A 22,765-nucleotide genomic window follows, 5' to 3' on the forward strand; every position below is an offset into this window, starting at 1 on the left:
GTGAAGATGTCCTAAAATCATTTTAGCATAAGATTTGTAAATAAATATGAAATTGAGTCACGATGACAATGACATAAGACATAAGAACGATGACAATGGCGTAAAAATGACGAAACCCTTATTGGTTTTTCTCTTCTACAAGTATATGCACAATAAAGGTGTTAAGGTACTTATCAAGTTTGGAATATTCCCCCGACATTATGACCCTGTTAAAAAGCCCGCTCATAATATGGCAACAATATTCAAACTTTTTTCATTTCGGAGACACGTAAACCTAAATATCTTACGATATAAACTTATATGACATTTAATGCGACATCCTTGTGTTGTTCCTGCAATATAATAAAATATAAAGGCCTTATATTCAAAATTCTGTTATGATTCAGGGTAATTTTACTATTTTTGTCTGTTGTAAAGTTATATTAAGGTTGACATTTATTTCGTCAATCATAATAAATTGTTCAAGAAAGTAAAACATACCTTATTTCTTGTCTTAAAATGCGTAACTCATTTTAATGGTTTTAAAATTAACATTTATTATCATGGCGACAAAGAAAATAAATTGAAGTACCTACCTACATTTAACTATTCCTTGGTTTTCAATCTATAGGTAGGTGGTGAAAGTTATTGGTCTCAATTTCGTTTAAGTATAGGATTTTCGAACTTTTTTCACAAAGCTATTTATTTTGTGGGTAATGAGTATGTTACTGGTATTAATAGAATTCATATGAAGCAGTAGGTATCGGTAGGAAATCAGTAGGTACTTGTGAATTCCTGAAAGGAGAGGAGCAAAACTTACTCAATCAAACTATTTTCTTTTTTAAAATATGAGTCGGAGTATACTCTTTTCAACGACATATGGATGAAAGTAAAGTGTACTCGCATTTTGCTGGCATTTAAACGAGTTCTGTGAAGTGGTGCCAAAGGTCGAGCACCTTGCGGTCGTGACCCTGCCCAGCTGCCCACCGGAGTTTCATTTACATACTGAATTAACATTTGGAACTCAGTGCAGGTTCTACTAGTAGTAGCACTATAAATGTAGTTTTTGCTGAAGTTTGTTTCATAGATTAGAAATTGCTCGCATGAAAACGTTTTTAAGGCAGTTAGATATATGCTATATCGCTTTCAAAGTAATTTGCCTGAGGCAAACCAGTAGGGTGTAAAATTCGAGGGGAATAGCGAGGAAAAATCAGAAACAAAATGGTACCTAATAAGACTAATAAGTAATTATAAATAAACCATGGTCTGAGCTCGGCGTACTTAGCCCGGGAAATAAAGTGTTTAGTTCGTACTTGACTAAACAATAAAAATGACCTATGATTTATTTAAACCATTTAAAGTTTGGACATTTGAATTTATTCACCTATTTAACTAGCTTGTGACCGCGAATACGCTTAGAACTTGTACTTCAAAACACTATGGGATGTATTCCGGGATCAAAAGCGTCCAGGTTACAAACTACTTATGTGGTCCAAATGTAAGTGAAATCCTTTCAGCTCTTCTTCCGTGTAAAAAACATTTCCATACCCCAAATAAACCTTTATTCCACAAGGCGTAACACACCGATCCATTCCTACTATTGTTAGACCTTATCATGATGCAAAAAAATGACGACTGGCCAAAGTAATAGGTACTCTATCAGCTATGGCACAATATCATGCTGTGTACCTATTCGTACGTCATGCAGCCAAAACTAATTTATATAATTGTAGGTACCCACATCGAAAACAATTCCTGAAACATAATTTATAAACAAAAAATGTGACGTGAATATTTGCATAATAATAATCTACAATTCCAGAGTTTGTAATGGAAAGCTAACAAATAAAACGACAGAATTACTCTATTCGTATTCCAATCTCGACCGTATTATTGCAGAAATCTAAGTTAAAGCGAGCTATAAAGTAAATTCAAACTAGATTTCTAATATCTCTGGCGTTCACCTTGCCGCATTGTCGTGCCGAGCGACGAGCGCCGAGAGACGACAGATGATCATTTCGACCCATATGAATATCAGCTTGTGACATGGCAATCTACATTACCTATAGTCAGACACCATAAAAAAACGTCCAATATAATTAAGCTATTCAAAGTTATATGGTTAATAATATGAAGATGATCATATTAAGTATTAACCTCTTGTCTGCAGGTATTAACTATAAGAATCCTAACCGAATTTTAGTCATCTTTTTGTATTTTCTTCGAAAACGATTTTTCAGCTTTATACAGCTAAACCGACGTTTGAACCAACGATTGAACCAACGATTGTTGACCACCACACATATCTCTTTCTCTCTCTCTCTCTCTTCCAAGCTATATATTATTATCCCACGTGGTGATGGGGTCACAGTTTTCCGTATCTTTCGCTTCCACTTCACCCTATCCTCGACGTTGTTTTCGGATACTTTGCACTCAATCATATCTTTTAGCACACAGTCCGTCCATCTTGTTTTCGGTTTACCTCTGCCCTCTCTGCCTCTTTTACCGGGGATGGCCACCACACATACACATATGAAAGGTTAATTAAATCTATGCCTTGTTATGTCGCAAATGAACACAAAATTATGTCGAATGTCGGTCTTAACTAAAAGCCGAACACCGAGCGTCGAGGTTTACGTAGGAAATTAACATCGCCACCCTCGTCAATAAAGTCCTAACTTGGAATTCCATCGAAATGAAGCTAGCTCGTAGAACTATTTCATAACGGTTATCAAATGTCTCCTCTGTTCGCCAGATTAATGTTATTTGATATCAGAACTTACTCTGAAGATAGCCTTGTTTTATTGTGTTTGAAATTTATTAAAGGTACCTGTCTACAATATTGTTTAGCACATTTGGTATTATATTGTTTGAAAAAATAATTGGCTACTTTAGGCTCAATTGTAATAAATTAAATTTTCCTGTTGAATACTCGTCTTATTTCGTTATCATAAAAATGTTAAGTGTAAGACAAAGTAAATACCACTTACTTTTACGCCAACAGTCATGTTTATTCTCATTATTCTCAATAACAAACATCGAAACAAAGGTGGGTGGGTGCTAGAGTCAAGAGTGTAGTTTTCAATTCAAATATTCATACTCGTATGTTTGGCTTAGTTATATTACAAGGCATAGGCTACGCTTTAAAAAATACAAAAATGTATGTCAGTAAGGTAACCTTAGCTCCGTGTAACCGTTTAGAATGAGTCGGAGAAATGACACTAATTCAAAACTATTAGAGACCTTTTCTTCGTTTTTAGATAAAAATAAATCTTTTTTTTTTCAATAATCTTGACCAGGAACCCTATATATGTATATGTAATGTCTGCCATGGCTCCAGTACTACGACAAAACGTGTCATAATAATGTGAACTGCGTAGAATGCTCTTAGCTTCTAGCGTAGATTGATATAGATTCTCGGCACTTAACAGAGCCTGCTATTTATGAGGTAATATTCTTAGTATAGCTCGTAATCTAAGCAATAAAACGGCATACACGGTAGACGTTTCAATTAAGCCTGAAACTTGAACAATACATGCCGGGGTACGTTTCACACTTCACGTCACGGGGGGCCCGTTTCATAAACAGTCTTTTGTTAGAACAAGCCATTTTAACGACGGCGAAATGTAAGCGGCTTAAGCTGAAGAGAAAAACCATATTAATTTGCTTATTTTATTTTTAGCTATTACGGATCTCATTAAACAAGTCATTAACATTGGTTGTTGAGCTAAAAGTGTGCGTGTAATCGCTTGGGAACGCGTACGAATTGGAATATTGGATATCTTAATTACTCACGACAAGGGCAGCGAATATTAAAAATAAACGGTACGTGAATTTTAATAATTTAAAAGGTACAATTGGGATCAATGTACGAGTCCCCCAACAGTAACTAACCGGCAAATATTAATAAGTTACCTTTGTATTCTTTAAAATTAAATTTTGTTGAATACCTGTTTACTGAGATACTTTTATATTTTTGTTCAATTAAGTTTCTGTTAAGAGAACATTTACGTAACGGTAAACGGTAACGGTAACGAATGGTGTTTAACTTTAATGGTAAATGAGACACGTTTTGTCACAATAGGGAAATAAAGATTTGAATTAAAGGCAGTACCTACTTATTGGGATTTAACATGTCACCTTTACTTTAGGCGACACGGAAAATTAGTATTAACTATAGGGAAAACGCATTTTTACTAGAAATGGGTTTTACAAATATGTATTATTTATATTTTTATAATCTCTTCGACATTTAGATAAATATCTTAGATTGGCAAGTGCTCGTGTTGTAGACGATAGCTATTCTACAAATATCAATCTTTTGCTCATTTCAGGTACCATACTTGTTCGCTTCTTATGTCTTACCAAAATTTGAGCATACGTAACCAACTTTCAGCTAAAGTTGTGAAGCAAAAGACAATACCAACAATATAGGAACAGGAAGCCCCAGTTAGCGCAGTTCGCTCGCATCAAACTCGCTGCGTAGACACTGCTGAGCAAAACTTTGAGTTTTGCCGCCGACGTGGCTCCCAGCTTCGTTGCCGACACCCGCCTTCCAACTTCTAGTGTAATAATGTACTCGTACTTGTAGCTATCAGAGTGTGCCTGAACAGCTATGTACGGTGTAGATTGCACAGCATATTTTATTCAAAACTGAAATCGCGAACTAAAAGATTCAAGTTTACATATGTACATATGCACTTTTGGTTTAGGTCAGTACCTACAATTGAACTCGAGCGATAGCTAAGGGGTTGTGTACGCTGCCATCCAGTTTGGATGAATAAAATAGAACTAAAAAATAGAATCGCTGATAAAACATAAAATATAGTACTGATTTTATTAACATCACATGAAAATAAATCTACCAATATTACACACATCATATAACAATACGAACATCAATTTTGTTTGGGCAACGAGGGTGTCACCACTCTATCAATCTGATTCTAGGACAGAGGGCGGACATCTGACGCCTGTGTCAAATTATCTCCTGCCCTCCTGATTTATTTACCTCCGTGTCCTGTTCATACATCAATTCATGGGATCTATTTTCAGCTGGAACACTCGGGAAAAACATATGTCACTGTAATTGATACTCAGGTAGGTAATAGGGTGTAACAAGGTAATTTTGGCGAACTCGATGTTGAGCGGACGTTGCAAATGGGAACTTATTACTTTGGAATAAGTTCTCATTCCCTTTGTATCAACTCGCGGAGCGTGACATGTACAAATGTTTAGACCGGAGTGGAATTCGACCCTTTAAGTCTAAACTGGATTTAAGATTTACTTGGTGCATTTTGCTCTTGCACGTTAGCGAGTATACATAAGTAATAATTGCCAGGAAGGGCCACGGTGAACTGGTACCTGCAAGTATTCAGTTTTTTTAAACTGGGATGTATGCATAAATTCTTTAACCGCGATATAATCCGTTTCCATAGTTTTATTTCATGAGTAACTATCACTGTAACACACACACGGTCACAATATTATGAGATATACAAACAAAGGCTTAGCTAAAGAGCGGTACAAAGTTTAGTTCTGTTTATGTAGGTACGAGTGAACATAATAGGACATCCGGGATTAATCGAATCGTGTTTACGACCATTTATTTGATTTAGGATCGCGTTTGACTGACAAATTACGCCCATGGTTGTATACTTTGCGCGCCTGGTGACCTACTTCCCTGCGCTATTGAGCGCAGTGTTAATTTTCTCCATATTTACGCCGTTCGTGGCATCTATATTTGCCAAGATATTAGTATTCCGCAGTCGAGCGCAATACGTATCTCTATTACGGGAAACAATGGAGTAGGCTGGGTTAATAATCCCCTCGTATTATTCCGAGATGAAAATATCCGGCATATTCACACTAAAGACTTTATTCAATATTACAGGATTGTGAATGTTTCAACATCGTTTGTTTTGCTGAATGGCTTGAATGAGGGAAATCCGTTACAATTGGGTGGAAAAGTGCTGGTAATTTTGGGTGGATTGCTTAGGATGATAAAGTGACTGTTGCAGCTTTTGTTTATAAATGTTCTCGTGAACTCCGTCTTTAGATTTATATTTTATATAGAATGCGTCTCTGTTTTGAAGTTTATTGTCTCTTTATTATGGTTATTATTATTTTTGTATTTGGTAGGACGAAAGTGTCTTTTCATTTTAGTTGAAAGGAATAGAGGTGAAAGGAACACGGACCAGACAGCTGTCGAGACCTAGACCCTTGTTACCTAGGGCGCCTTAAGCGTCACGCCAGAACCCGCCAGATATAATTTATTAATGGAATGCTTATTTTAATGTTTCAGTCCAAATTACAAACAGAAAAAGTTCGGTCGAATTTGTAGGGCTTTACTAAAAAGAGCAATCAAGACAGGTCACTTTATATGGGAATTCTCATACTATGTTTCTTGGATTCTAGTTATTATATAAGAATACCATAACCTACATGTTATGGACATTCATTTTTTTATTTTACATTGCTTAATAGGCCAAGAAATAAGAAGTTATAGAGGGAAATGCTAGGAACACAATTTTTGACTCCGTAGCTTTGTTTGGACTAGTTAGGAGGTGAACATATCGAAAGTCCCCGGCAGTAGCCCTGGTGCTGGGGGGTAGAGGGGGGAAAGAAGGTCTAATTTTTCGGTTTTTCACTTATATCTTGGAAACTTTGCGTCTTAGCGACATGACTACAAGACAAACCAAAAGCTGATAAAATTTGTTACAAGTTTTCTTTAGTCAAGTTTTTCGATATCTTGAATAGTTTTTGAGATATCCGCTCTTGAAAGTTTATTTAGGGCTTTCAATTTTATCTTGATATCTACATTAGTGAAGCTCTTAGGCCGTGTTTGGTATCATTTTCGTATAAATCGGGGGTGCTGAATTCGTTTTTGGTATCACATTGACACCATTCCTTAGAAAAAACATATAAACAATAAACAAATACCTATTTTTTAAAATTCCTCTTCGCGCTTTAACCGCTCAACCGATTTAATTGAAATTTGGTATACAGATATTTCGAGTCCCAAGAAAGGACATAAGATACTTTTTATCTCAATAATCATCCTTTAAACTTGTGAAATGGAGTATGGGGGGAATTCAACTTCGTCGACGAAACTGAATTCCTGAGGTTAATACTGCTTAAGGTAAGGTTTGAAGTCATGTTTGGTATCATTTTCATCTAAATCACAGATGTATACCATCCTAAATTTCATCTAAACCGGTTCAGCGGCTATTGACTCCCCATACAAACTTCCACCCCAGTTTTCACACCCTCAAAAGATGTTTTTGGTTATAAAAACTATCTTATGTCCTGTGTAAAGACTGAAACTATTTCTATACCAAATTTCAATGAAATTGGTTCAGCGGTTTAAGCGTGAAGAGGGATTTAAAAAAATATGTTTTTTTCAATTTTGGTTTTACTTCGGAATAGTGTCAATGTGATACCATAAATAAATTCAGCACCCCCGATTTATACGAAAATGATACCAAACACGGCCTAACAGCTTCACTGATGTAGATATCAAGATAAACTTAAAATCCCTAAATAAACTTTCAAGAGCGGGTATCTCAAAAACTATTCAAGATATCGAAAAACTTGACTGAATAAAACTTGTAAATAAAAAAGCTTTCGGTTTGTCTTAGTAGTCATGTCGCTAAGACGCAAAGTTTCCAAGATATCAATGAAAAACCGAAAAATTCGACCTTCTTACCCCCCTCTACTCCCCAGCACCGGGGCCACAGCCGGGGACTTTTGATATGTTCGCCTCCTAACTAGTCCAAACAAAGTTACGGAGTCAAAAATTGTGTTCCTAACATTTCCCTCTACAACGTTTTTTAAGCATTCATTTCCTGACCTATAAGCACTTCCGAGAGAAATAGTTTCCTATTTCAACTGTTGTTTAATTTTATGTGTTACTATTTTCGTTATTACTATTTTAAATTTCAAAATTATTGACAACAATTAATTCAGTAAAGTTTGAATAGATGAAATTCGGCTTTTGTAATAAGTATAATTAATATTATACTACCAACTCTTTGTAATTACGAGTATGTATGAAATATATCTCGTTTTAACAACTTGTGTATTTTTAACTTTATCGTTAGGTACTAAGCATGGTACATACTGGAGAAGAGATAAAGCAGTGTAAAGATATGGAAGTTAAACTTGTTCAACCCGTTGCCTGCTGGCAAAGATTCGCGCCTCATCATGAGTTGCGAACTTAGTTTCAGACCTATCTGTCGACTCTCATTATTTATCTTCCATTTCTCGGAAGTAATATTTGGAACGAGATGTATTATAAAGTGGAGGAATAAGTTAACTTTAAGATGCAGACTGTAGATAAAGTTTGTAGAATGCAGTAAAGGCACCAACCATGAAATTTTTATAATATAATTTTTAAGAAAAAAAAACCGACTTCTATGGGGCCCGGTGAAAGATTATGGTAGATGGTGCACTATGTAGAAAAGGAGGTAAAAACAGTACTTTCTAGTAGCATTTCGTGTCCGTAAGGGTCGTAGTTCTAGCCTAACCTAACCCACTTCTCTGATAGCAGTTCGGTTCTGTGAGGATCGCAGTTCGAGCCTAATCAAACCCATTTTTCTAGTAGCATTTCGTTTCTGTAAGGCTCGCAGTTCTAACCAAACCTAACCCACTTTTGTTCGGTTCTGTGAGGATCGCAGTTCAAACCTAACCTAACCCACTTAACGGCGCATGCGGTGCGGTGTACGGGGGCGGGAGTTTGAGCGGGAGGGGTTTGGCATCATCATACTTTATACCTACATTTTATGGTAGGTAATCATAGCGGTTTATTTAGTTTAGGTATCATAGGGGTTTTCCGGGTCAAGGTCCGGGTCTCTGAGTCAGAGTCCGGGTCCGAGTCCCGGTCCAAGTCCGGGTCCGGGTCCGAGTCCGGGTCCGAGTCCGGGTCCGAGTCCGGGTCCGAGTCCGGGTCCGAGTCCGGGTCCGAGACCGAGTCCGAGGCCGGGTCCGAACCGGATCCGGGTATGAGTCCGGGTCCCAGTCCAAGTCAAAATCGAAATTCGAAATCACCAAACATGTACTATGCGTCGTTGAAGAGTTCTGTTCTGATCATCAGCAGTTCCACTTCATCAAATGCGACAGTTTTTAATGTAAATGCTTGATTTTATGATGAAAATACAAAAAATTCTATACGTATGCCTTTAAGATTTGAGGAGTTCCCTCGATTCCTTATGGATCCCATCATCAGAACTCGAGCTTGACAGAAATGTGGCTTAAAAACTAAACTTGCTTAACAAACATAACGAAGAGGACAAATCGCCAAACGTGAACTATGCGTCGTTGAAGAGTTCCGTTCTGATCATCATCAGCAGTTCCACTTCATCAAATGCGACAGTTTTTAATGAAAATGCTTGATTTTCTGATGAAAATACAAAAATCTCTATACGCATGCCTTTAAAATTTGAGGAGTTTCCTCGATTTCTCATGGATCCCATCATCAGAACTCAAGCTTGATAAAATTGTGGCTTAAAAACTTAACTTTCTTAACAAACATAACGAAGAGGACAAATCGCCAAAGGTGAACTATGCGTCGTTGAAGAGTTCCGTTCTGATCATCATCAGCAGTTCCACTTCATCAAATGTCACGTTTTTGAATGTATATGCTTGATTTGTTGATAAAAAATCACCATATGTATGCCTTTAAGATTTGAGGAGTTCCGTCGATTCCTCATGGATCCCATCATCAGAACTGGATTTTGACAAAAACGGGACCAATCTGTATGCATATACATACAATCAAAAAAATAATTTTCAAAATCGGTCCAGTAATGACGGAGATATGGAGTAACAAACATAAAAAAAAAAAAAAAAAAAAAAAAAAAAAAAAAAAAAAAAAAAAAAAAAAAAAAAAAAAAAAAACACAACCGAATTGATAACCTCCTCCTTTGGGATTTGGAAGTCGGTTAAAAATTTGGAGTATTTTTGATATTTTTCTCCGATCCATGGACAACATTTCTTTTAGAATCAGGCAGCTCTGTCTATTATTATAAAATGATGCCAGTTTTTGAAGACTGATGTTAAATTTACAGAATTTTCGGTTTACGCGTTTCATTATTGGTGCCACGTTGCAGTTTCATCCAGTGTTCTGAATGAGGTAGCTAGAATGTATCAAAACTGTATTCCTAATTTAGAGATAATAACAAGAACGTAACGTAATGATGTATTATTCTCAATTCACTTAATATAAGCACTGTGTTCAGGATTATATCTGAATAATTTGAGTGCATAATTTATTGTGTTAAAACTACAATTTATTGTCTGGCCTAATGGTACCTATAGTAAGGCCCGGTAATACAGTTCAGTGGTAACCCTTAAACTCCGCATATTTATGGGGACATTATAATAGACTAGCGACAGTGCCAAACTCGGATGTAACTTGCTCAACTTATACCATAAATATAGTTCCAGATAATTTTCGTCACCTGTGCCTTCTGGCTTAATTTAATTAATTGTCCCACGCCTACAAGTACCCTTTATTAAAAAAGTAGGAAATACGGATGGAAAAGGAAATTAAAAAAACGTTATTAGTGGACTTACCGTATCAAATTAAATTAGCAAAAACGACTTCAACCTAAACGGTTTTTGGCAATAGAAATCTTTATTTACGGGCCCCATATTAATTCGGGCACTTAACTTTACGAAACGACACGGTTAGGGAAAATTAAGCAAAAAATCAAAGTAAAATTTAAAATATTTCAACACATTTATAGTTCTTATAGGTACGGCTTTTTTGTGAGGTCGTTTTTCTTACTGCTTGTAATTTAGCATTCAATTCACTTAACTACCTATAAAACTTACTACATTGATATGCAGATGATACGCAAAGTATACAAAGTAATCATTTTTAATATAAATGACTAAAAAAAAAACATAGCCACAACCGAATACAGAACCTCCTCCTTCTATGAAATGGAAGTCGGTTAAAAATACACAAACAGGAATATAAAACTAAAACTAACTACAATTAAAATAACTAAAACTAAAAATTAAAAACCTATCAAAATTTGGTGCCCTCGGGAAGCCCAACACGCAAGCAGCGTTCCCGCGCTGGATTGCGATGGCAATTCTCTGCACGAGAATCGTATACAAGCTTTCCTAAACAGGTTTAATTAGTGAGTTTCTAAATATATATTTTAATGTTCTACTCCTTTAACATTTGCAAAAGCTACCACTGCGTCGTTTGAAAAGAAGAGCTGGTAATATTTTATTCAACGTGCATTCCGTTGAAACGCAACCGAGGAACGTAAAACTCCAGGCAGCCTCGCTCGACCTGTCTGCAGTCAGAAACACCGACACAATTCAATTAAGCATTTTGCTTCATAAGCGGCAAGAAAATAAAGCAAATCTTCTATATTTCTGCTCGAGGGGCTGGTAAATAAGAGCCTTAGCGTGTTTGCGTTCTATTTTTAAATTTAAATAACTACGCTAGTTACAGTTTTTGAGCTTATGAGAATTGAGTTAGGTACTCATATTTATTTGCCAGTATTCTGAATATACCTAAGTTGCTTGCTTTCTCATTTAATGACTTGCAGTAAAAATGAAACGTTTACCTACTCTGTGTACATTGATTTTTCACTTCTATTGAACTTGAGTAATCCCGAGCAATAAATATATTATCTAAGGTAAGGTGGGGTAAGACTAACATATATAGTTTATTCTGTTCAGGGCAAGACAAACAGTATGAGGATTCCACACCAGTGATAGTCTTACCCCGGTGATAGTTTTACCTTACTGTCATTCGATAAACTTTTCATGGTTGACTTTTTAATCCAGCATATCTGTACTCATATCCGATACATTCACCATTTTTATTGAACACAAATCGCAAGCCGAAATTATGCAAAATTGAACTTTATCCTTTTCAAACAAAGTTCAAAATCATGTGGGAAATAGATTTCCTCTTCCTTATAAAGGCTTAACTCGTAACATCCAACGCTTATTAGTTTGCAAATTAAAATTTTATTGACTCAAGCAAAAATACGAGTATATATTTCACGCATATAACTTTTTTACGTTAAAAGTTTTAAACATTCATAAATTGCAAATAAACTTACGACTATAATCTCTATTCAGACATCACCAAATAACCGTAGTAATTGGCGAAAATCTTCCTAATTTAAATATTATGGCGCGGCACATGAAACGGGATATAAAACTCGCCGACTTCGTTTTAATTAAAGCATGAAGAATTCAAAAGCTGTAATAACGAGGCGAGCGGAACATACGTTGGCTATGGTTCGCTTGCACGAAATCGTTCGCGATTGTAGCACTGGTACACACTTTATAATGTAGTATGTAGTATACTTTGACGATCTTGTTAAGAGCCCTTCAACGTGCACACTAGCGCCACTACTAAATTATCGTGATTATTTAAATTTCACGAAAGATATTTAAAAAAGGAGGCCGCTACGGACTGTATTGTGTATTTAAGTACCTTTTGAATACATCAAACTAGTTTTTATGTTGCTGGATTTGTCAATCTATGCGTCCAAAGTAAAAACGGCCGTTTTTGTTTTGAGTTCCTAGATCGACGAATCCAACAACATAAAAACTAGTTTGATGTATTCAAAAGGTACTTAAATACACAATACAGTCCGTAGCGGCCCCCCTTTTTTAAATACCTGTCGTTAAATTTAAATAATCACGATTATTTAGCAGTGGCGCTAGTGTGCACGTTGAAGGGCTCTTAAAGTCGCCGGAGGACGCTGGGTGCGGGTCGCTTCCAACCGGTACGAATGGAGGTCCAAGGGCGAGGCCTATGTTCAGCAGTGGATGTCTTATGGCTGAGATGATGATGAGTAAACTTTGAAAATGCTGCATTACCTGCATACAACGCACGTGCACGTGTGGGAAAGTAGATTGGTTCTTCCCACACCGACTAGCACAGTAACCCCTTTCGGTGTGGGGTACACCTCTTCCCCTTTACTAGTATTTAGGTACGGCTAGCACTTCTTGCCTAATATCAAGTCGCTGTGATTTTGCCTTTCTCATGCGAATAGTCGCATGATGTGCTGAAAAATACAGACATACTACGCGATGACATTTATGGTTTTCCAATAGTCGTCGTATATAACACTCTCTGAATAGAGCTTATATATGTTTGCAACATTAAACTAATATCGAAGAGTTTTGTAATAAGTACTCACTGGTGTGATAAAATCTGATATTTCTACACGACTACCCAAAAAAGGAGTGTCTTGTTTTTAGCATTTTATTAGGGCTATAACCGCGAAAATCGAAGTTCGCAAATTGCGGGCATTTTTCTCTGTCACTCTAATTACGCCTTCATTGAAGTAAAAAAGAAAGATCCCCGCAATTTGCGAATTTCGGTTTTGGCGGTAGCCGCTCAGGCGCGGATCCTAAACGCCTATGTTATACGCCAGTCGCAATCGCGACACATGTAAAACTAGCTTTACACTCGCAGGCCCTGTTCGCCCCGAGTGTAGACACGCGCCGCCCCGGGCTCATAATTCTCCGCCACACTATCCAACCAACACATATGCGCTGGATATTGGTCGTGGATAAATTAGGGCGAAGCGTCTCGTGCTTTGTTTTACTCGCTAACATAGACTAGGAATCCTCTAGACCGAGTTTAGAGCAATTATTTCATGCAACCGATGATGCCAAAAATGCGGGGGTGCGCGGGACGAGGTGAGCGAAGTCCCGTGCCGTGATTGGTCCGTTCAAAGACACGGACGTCACACAAAGACACTTTCGACTCGAACATGGAGTAAAATTACCGTATGCGTGGCAGAGGGGGTAGCGCGACTATGCTCAGTCTGGAGGACGTTTTGCCTATGCCCGCTAAGCTCATGTACTTTGAGCAACATGAAATTCATTATGAAATCTTTGGAAACGTGCCAGATACATGTTCTAAACAAGTTTGGAAGTAAACTATCAAAGGTAACGTGATGATAACATTTATACATGGTGTAAGTCGTCGTCGTCGTAAATTTAAGAGTTGGACTCTTGTCGGTGTAGCTCTCTCCATTTGACTCTATCCAGGGCCGCCTCCTTGATTTCCTTATACGACATTACAGCTACCTTTTCTTTTATTTGTTTGTAGCTTATCCTCGGCCTTCCCCTTCCTCTGTGTGGAAGTATTATGTTAAAAATATAATTATCGCTCATTTTAATTATTACATCTGTATGTTTAGGATGGCTCTCTCGGTTATTGGTATAAGTAAGTACCTACAAAAAGTGAGTAGGTTTAGTAAGTGAGGTACCTATTTTTTATTTCATAAGGTATTTTTGTATATGTAAAAAAATCCTACTATACGTAATTTGCACATCATCTAATATTCTAGTAATGATGTGATCATATTACTGAAAATAAATATTTGAGTTAATTTCTCTCTTTTGTATTACTTTGCATCTGTATTTATCATAATAAGATACATATATGTATAAACTAGATAAGATGAGAACCATCACAGTCACCATGCCATCGAAGCCCCAATCAGATTCAGATTTTTTATTTATTCGTGACCCGCAGTCAGACTCTGCAAGAAATAGAAATTACCTATTGAATTTTGTCGTGACCTACTTACGTCAAAAGCAATGACCAGAGAGCGCAACTTTGGTGCCGATGACAGACGTATGACGTGAAGCGAAATACAGAGTGTTGTTATTTAGATTATAGATACTTAAACAAATAACAACTTATTAGCCTCTTTAGTTTACTGATATTGAAACTTGAGTTGAGAGTTTTTATACGTAATGGCCACGTATAAAAACATAACTAACTGTCTTTGTCATGTTAAAAACAAGATTGTTGGAAATGACAACCAATTACTGTTTACTTATTTTTTTATTAGTAAAATATAACCGAAATATTATTGTTTGAAATCGCTATGGAGTCTTTGCAGCCGTATTTGCAGAAATTTCCTTTTCTGATTGTAAAAAATGAAAAAATGTGACCAAAACTTAACAGCAAAAGCAAGCAATATAGATAAACATTTGAAAACAACAAAGCATATTGAACGAGAAGGAGAGTGTGATCCTCCACAGCCGGACCACCTCGTCCGATTGCGCTCAGTTTTTAATGGCGAAATGTACCTCTAATGTACTTCATGTACCTCGTCGGAAATTAAACGTACCTCTGTAGTTTGGCAGATATATGCGTTTAAAAGGGGTCCGGCTGGGGAGTAAAATCTGCAGCCGGACCACGCCTGGATCCGATCATATCTGTTATTTTGAGATATAATTTAAATATCAGATGAATGTACCTGTTACGTACCTCCGAAGAAATCGTTTTTTTATTTAAAAAATGGTCTCATAAATGAATTTTCATACATTTCATTTTTTGAGTATACGCGTAAGCGCCTGTCAAAAAATAATAGCAACATAGTAGAAAACAAATGTATTCAATTCGGGCAAGTCGTCTAACGCGTCAACTAGATACAAAATAAATGTGGGTGGTTATAGGGAGTGTTTTAAACCGACACGAGTTGCGAATTACCTTTTCGCACGTGTATTGTACAACGTTTTACAGTACACAGTTGAAATTCGCAGAGATGTTGCCGCTATACACACACACAAAATCACACAGAAAATGTTAAATGACGTGTAACGCTTGTTATCAATAAACGATTGATTGATTGATTGATTGATATAACAACAAATACTAAAAAATAATAAAATAAATATTAACGTGGGGCTCCCATGCAACAAACGTGATTTACTTTGCCTCTTTGTGCGTAATTTATAAATAAATATTAAGTATACGGACATTCTTATAGTAGACCGGCCAGCGAAAGAAAAGTGTTCTAGAAATCGATTTCCGCTCATGTCGTCCGGGATATGGGTGAATATGGTATCAATGCATTCAGTGTAATGCCTTGAACCCAAATATATGAGACGACAAGCGCGAAAGTGGTGGGGATAATTGCTGTGACGTCATGAAGTCGGCAGTACAAATATATAACGTACTGTAACATTTTCAATACTTGGTCTAACAAATTATTAGAAAACGTTCAAAAATTTCACAAACCACAATTTACTTCGAACTGCTATAAATTGAAAGTGGCTGAATGGATTAGTCCAAAATACATACCAAATGACTGTGAATATCCTTTACATAATGTTAAAAAATGATTAACCAGATATATCAAAAAATAAGAAAAGTATATCAAGTTGGAAAAAAAGTGTTGGTCTCACAGTGTTTTATAGAAGCCAAAAAAGTGACATCCTCATTTTATTGCAAATTACTGAAGTTTAGATCATTACAAATGCGAGACTAAAATTCCCGCGTGTCCAATTTGCGTAGTTTTTGTGTAATAATTTTTTGAAAATCGTGTTTTAGGCACCCGGATATAACGAAAAACTTAAAAAAAATTGCAAATCGTTTTATGAACTTTCCGTTGTTTAGTATTATTGGATAAACCGTTTGAAGACGCAAATTTAGAGGCAATTGTGACATCTCTAGGTATATTGGGTACAAAGATATTAATGAATTTATTGTTTTTGGTTTTTATTTTTTTTCTTCCATGTTCCGCCGTAGTAGGAGCCCATATTTGTATGACAGCTTCATTTATACGTCTTCTATCTACACTATTTTTTACAAGACCTAATTTCGTGGAAGATTGAATTTAAAGCTAATTAAAATTTTCGGTCAGGGCTGCCACTACCAATATCCGGGTTCAGCCGGATATAATATTAACGCTGTATACACAGTATAGAACTTTTATGGGTGGTAAAAACAAACTTTAATATGTTAATAAAAACCTACACATATGAAATAATAAGTTTTTTTAAGATTTAGTAATTTATTAGCTATAGATAACTTACAAATTCTTCCTCTTTATAATTAGGGTAGATAATATTTACATTTTGGTCGTTAGCTGTATGACAGTCAACTACAAAGAGACGTATACACTTTTGGACCTTATTACCATGCAGTAAGGTGAAACACTGCTGTATATATCTGTTTTTAGTCGGGTCATCATTTTCTACTTCGAGGCTCTCTGCCCCATCTTGCACCTCGTAATAACTGTCGTCTGGACAGAACTCGGATGTTGGTGTTGGGGTTTCCTCCTGAGATTCCTGTGCCTGTGGTGATTGCGGTGCTTTCAATAAAGCTACTGCGGCAGATGGTAGGGGACGTTTTTTAATATATTTTATTCTCTGTGACATCTGTTGTTCGGAAATTACTGGATCTGATGAGACTAGTGCTCTGTGAAACAAATCAGACATTGTTTTTATCCTATCCGATTTCCGAGTATGGTGTTCTCGATCGTGACGCCAATATTTGTTCCGTGACTCTGCTGCTTGCTCGGAAAGCATACCAACTGGAACAGACGAGCTTCGAATGATTGCAGCGCCATGGGCCAAAATTTTATGTATGGTGACTGTCATAGGACACCATTTGTAAGTATTGACATATTTTTGGACTAGTTCTTTACAAAAATTGCCAAACTTCTCTGCGTCTATTGGAAGACCACTCGACAATACAACTAGAACTGTGTGGGGATCGTCCAGAAGCCACTTCTCTAAGCCAAGGATGTTTGCAAATGCTTCACGATGTTTGTCAGACAAAACTGTTCTCGCGGTATTGCCGTCATTAGTAGTGCCACTATTGAAACGTACTGCCCTAAATTTAAATTCCAATTATTAAATGTTTAAAAATTAAATTAAATAAAGTTAGGGTCAAGTACGAGTTGGAGTTGCACATTGAGGACCCGTGTCATCGTACACTGTATGACATGGTAAAATTTTTTTAGACCCTTCGTATGCGAACCCGACTCTCACTTGCCTGATAGGTACTTACTAAATCAGTTCTCGAAGCAGTGGGATCACATTTTCTTCCATATGAAGTCGAAACCAGATATCCCCAAGAAAAAGGCGTATAAATAAAAATACCGAAGTGCCAACCCTAGCGGCCGGATAACCCGGATATAGTGTTTCGATGATTACTTGAATGTTTCACGGAATTAGGTCTTGTAAAAAATAGGGTGGATAGAAGACATAAATGAAGCTGTCATACAAATATGGGCTCCTACTACGGCGAAATATGGAAGAAAAAAAATGAAAACCAAAAAAATTAAATTCATTAATATCTTTATAACCAATATACCTAGAGAAGTCACAATTGCCACTAAATTTGCGTCTTTGAATGGTTTATCCAATAGCACTAAACAACGGAAAGTTTACAAAATAATTTGCAAATTATTAACGTTTTTCGTAAAATCCGGGGGCCTAAAACACGATCTTCAAAAATTTATTACACAAAAACTATGCAAATGACTAAAATGAAATGAAAAAGACTATGCTAATGAAAAAGACTACTAACTAAACTCGTGTCGGTTTAAAACACTCCCTATAACCACCCACATTTGTATCTAGTTGACACGTTAGACGACTTGCCCGAATTGAATACATTTGTTTTCTACTATATATGTTGCTATTATTTTTTGACAGGCGCTTACGCGTATACTCAAAAAATGAAATGTATGAAAATTCATTTATGAGACCATTTTTTAAATAAAAAAACGATTTCTTCGGAGGTACGTAACAGGTACATTCATCTGATATTTAAATTATATCTCAAAATAACAGATATGATCGGATCCAGGCGTGGTCCGGCTGCAGATTTTACTCCCCAGCCGGACCCCTTTTAAATGCATATATCTGCCAAACTACAGAGGTACGTTCAATTTCCGACGAGGTACATGAAGTACATTAGAGGTACATTTCGCCATTAAAAACTGAGCGCAATCGGACGAGGTGGTCCGGCTGTGGAGGATCACACAGAAGGAGATCGTTTCGTATCGTTTTTTAATGTTTACATTATTTTTTGTGTAAATTACCAAGCATTTTTATAAATAATCAATTATATAATAATTATTAAGAATCATTGAGGTGTTACAATGTTGATTTAAAAAAACATCCTATATGCGACTTAACGTCATAATGACGTCATCGGCACCAAAGTTGCGCTCTCTGGCAATGACATTTGAAATTAAAGTTTTTCGAAACAAATGCAAATTTATTTAATAAAATATATGGTACAAACTTAATACTTAAGTACCTTATAAAATAAAATAACTAAATTTAAACCTAACAAAAAAATAAAAATCCCTAAAACCTACCTTCTAAGCCTAGGCCCCTCGGCAAAGTGACCATCGCGCAGGCAGCATTCCCGCGCTGAATAGCGCATTCTTGTACAGAAACTGGATAAATAAACACACAATATTGTAAATTTCTAATTCATATTTATAATCTCTTATTCAGATTTTGGGCTTTAATGAACATTTTAGTATTCATGTGTCGCGTAAGGGCCTAAATCTGGAAGTCAAATATGAACTTTGCTTTCAATCGATACTTGGGAAAGTTGGAGACATTTATAAATTGGCTTAGTTGTAACCGAAGCGAGAGGCCTACTTAGAGCCCTTGGCTGCTGCCCCCATAGAAAACCGGTTCTCTGCCTAATATGGCCCAGTATGACTTGACCTCGAAGCCAAGTGACATTATGCGTTATCAGAGATCTCACGTATACTGGTACCGGCTTGGTAAGCGATGAGAATCTCGACCCTTGGAGCCTTTTTATGCAAATCTTGGAGATGTGCGGAGGATTTTAATGAAAGAGCAATTACTTTGATGCCCTGCACTCGTCACGTGTCGGCCCTTAGGGAAAACGGACGGATTTAAATACGAGTTGTTTTATTGATTTAAATTAAAATGTGTTACAACATTTACTACCTTTAAACGCTTTGATATTTATTAGAGTGCTTATCTATTCATGAAGGTAACAATTGTCATCTAAAATTGACAAATTACTGTATATTTTGGGATAGTAATAACCAGATACCGATTACTATAGTTATTAACCCAAATTGTACTTGTACAGGTTCGGTTACGGTAACATTGTGAAGCTGGTGAAATATTTATGAAGTTAGTTATCGTCAATACTAATAGTACAGTAGCTAGTAGTAGGTAGTCAACTATGTTTTTATTTTCAATAATAGAGTTTCCATAGTAAAACGCTATCTCTAAACTAGATCGCAATAAAAATAGAAATTTACTGGAGCAGTCTCAACGTGAGCGCAATCTAATAAAAAAGTGGATGACTCCCTTACGCAGCTGGAATTTTAATCAATTTTGTGGCCAATAACTGGAGCCGGGCGAGCGGAGCTCTTCGCAAATTACCGCCTAAAACTGTTTGCTCGGACTATATTCGTCAGGATAACGGTTAATTTAATTAAAAAAAAACGGGATTCGTCTCGGGGTTCGCGTACAGGGTCGATTATGCTAAAGACTAGCCGACAGTATTTTTCAGTCGTGAAAAAGGAAGTTTATGTGTACCGCTACACGGTTGTTTTACTTAGCACTTAGCCGGGTAAATGAAGAGTAGATAGCAGAAATTACCTGCTATACACTTAGGTAGTGGTACTGGTGCTCGACGCGGTCCCAGTACATGTCATCTTGAAACTTAAGTCATTGGCAATAGAGGTGACAGCAGGGTGTCATCTATTGGGCATTAGCATGTCGAACACTAACACTAGGACCACCACCTTACTGATTTTGGTAATTTTTTATTCCATCAGCAATGCCACTAAAATAAAACACATTTTAAAACGTTGTAAAGTGTTCATTTGCATCAAAAAAGAATTCTGCCTGTGTAAATGACCGGACGGTTGGTGGAAGCACAACACCACATAGCTAGCCCGCTTTGTACCATGTCCATTGTGTGGCCATTTTGAATTGCCCTTTTATTGACGATAAATACGAGGTCGGCATTGTTTCCCAGGAGGCTTTTAATAAATCCCTGAATATCACGAAAATGAAGTCGTAAAAAAGCTATTATGGATAAATGTCCCGCTGGCTTGCAAAAATGCTAAGCTTTTAATATTAATGCTAAAGGGATTTTGTTTACTAAAACATATGGAGCAAATTTTTTAGACAAACGTACCCGAAAGTAAAACACACAGCACAATGCATACATTTTTTTTAATAACCATTTCCACAAACTGTGTCTGAAAAGACATTCAAAACTTTATAAACAAATGCAAAATCTCGTAAAAACATGATGTTGTTAAGCCCCAGTCTATCTGTGGTTAATATTTTCTTTTTGTTTCAGACAATAAATCAAGAACGAACGAATTTCAAACTGTCATCGAGCTGTCAGAGCAACAACTAGCGAACAAAGCGTGGAGCGAAGTGGAATAGTTCAGTGTTGGCTGTGAGCGTGGCGAGGCAGGGAACATGAGGCGGCGGGGCGGGGGGGGATAGCATGACAGCGCGTGCCACGGCGGCCTGATGGCGCTAGTGCGCCGGATACTAGGCGACGCCCAGGTGCTTACTAACACTATTTAATTTTATAGTACATAAGTCATAGGTCAGCTGCAGAGATCACTGATCCCCCTCTGCATATTTATTTGCTGAGGAGGGGTACATCAATCTCTGCAGCTGAACTTTGGCTCAATTGTGACAGCAGAGAGCCTGAACTGAGCCTGAGCCTGAGCCTTGTGGTGAAGGTACCTTACTCTTCATATACCCTTGTATATGTTAGCGCGTTCTACGACTGGCTGATAGATTTATACCATTATTATTTATTAGCATTAAAACCCGTAGGACTCTTACGCAGCCAACTATGAGAGATCTCCTAAACGTGCTTTCAGGTTATTTAGCAATATCAGCGTCAGGATAATTCCCGGAACAGAAACTATTTGGCTGTTACCGGGAATTCCGTATTGTAAGTACTCTTAATCTACAGGTCTACGAGTAAACAAATTATTGTGTAACATTGACCATAAGCAGCTTTTACAAGCGCCTTCAGATTAATTATAGGATACCCGCAGCGTGCTTTTAGTCTAGTTTTAGAAGTTTAGTTTTGTTTTAGAAAAATCACAGATATTATGGTCAGAGGGTATACGAGTACAATACTGATGCCTTCGCTAACTCTAAGTACTTACTAGAGAAAGGCCTGAAGATTGCTATTCGTATTTTTGGGAGCCAAATATGTTCTAAAAAACCGCGGCGATTTTCAAAAACTGCATCTGAACTCACTGCACCTTAACAGTTTGCAACTTAGTAGGTATAGGCATAATATGTATAAATGTTGACTACAGTATAGAAATAGGAAATCAAAAGATAGATTTGCGTGGCTTGTGATGCGTGATGTGGTAGGCCAAGCTTTGCGGAAGTTTTCGGAAGTTAAGTGACGGACGATTGACAGCCACCTGGGGCATACCGTAAGTTTTTAGACGAATCGATAGCGTAGCTATAGTGTATAGCTTCTTGAGGTATATAAACTTGATTCAGGCTTGATCATAACATAAATTATTAGATTTTGTCTTCGAAAAAAAATCATCGTATTAAAAAAAAACAACAACAAACAGTGCCGGCAGAAGTGAAAACTCGACGACATTGTAACTCAAAATATTAATAACAGCGCCATCTAGTGCTAAATGTCTGCAGCACTATGTATAATTGAGGTTAAAGCCATCTAGCGTTATTTCGTCGCATTACTTGAAACCCCTAAGCACATCACTGTGAGTACTACAGTTATATTAATACCAATTTGAGGGAAACTCACTAAATGGCATTTAAATCAAAAAAGAAAAACACAATGACATTGTCCGTCACACGTGACGTCACGCAAGCGCCCTGCGCCGCGTAAACGAAACAGCAGGCTCAGGCATACATTTTCGCCGCGCGGGGGAGAAAGAGAGGGTTACGCCTTACGCCTTACGCTGTCTCGAGTTTAACATTTTTTCCCCACCTCAAAAAGTGCACAGCGCGGCTAAAG

General features: G+C 37.0%; 1 protein-coding gene across 2 annotated transcripts in view; it reads left to right on the plus strand.

The window, feature by feature from the left end:
- The window catches only part of LOC134670197 (kazrin), a 144,175-nt gene that overhangs the window by 71,580 nt on the left and 49,830 nt on the right, over positions 1 to 22,765 (plus strand). For both annotated transcript variants that reach the window (XM_063527902.1, XM_063527901.1), the window contains one exon: positions 21,095 to 21,309. In XM_063527902.1, the coding sequence (XP_063383972.1) occupies positions 21,274 to 21,309 (36 nt within the window). In that variant the 5' untranslated portion in view covers positions 21,095 to 21,273. The remainder of the gene's footprint in view (positions 1 to 21,094; positions 21,310 to 22,765) is intronic.

This window comes from Cydia fagiglandana, chromosome 13, assembly GCF_963556715.1.
Source record: "Cydia fagiglandana chromosome 13, ilCydFagi1.1, whole genome shotgun sequence".
NCBI lineage: Eukaryota > Metazoa > Arthropoda > Insecta > Lepidoptera > Tortricidae > Cydia > Cydia fagiglandana.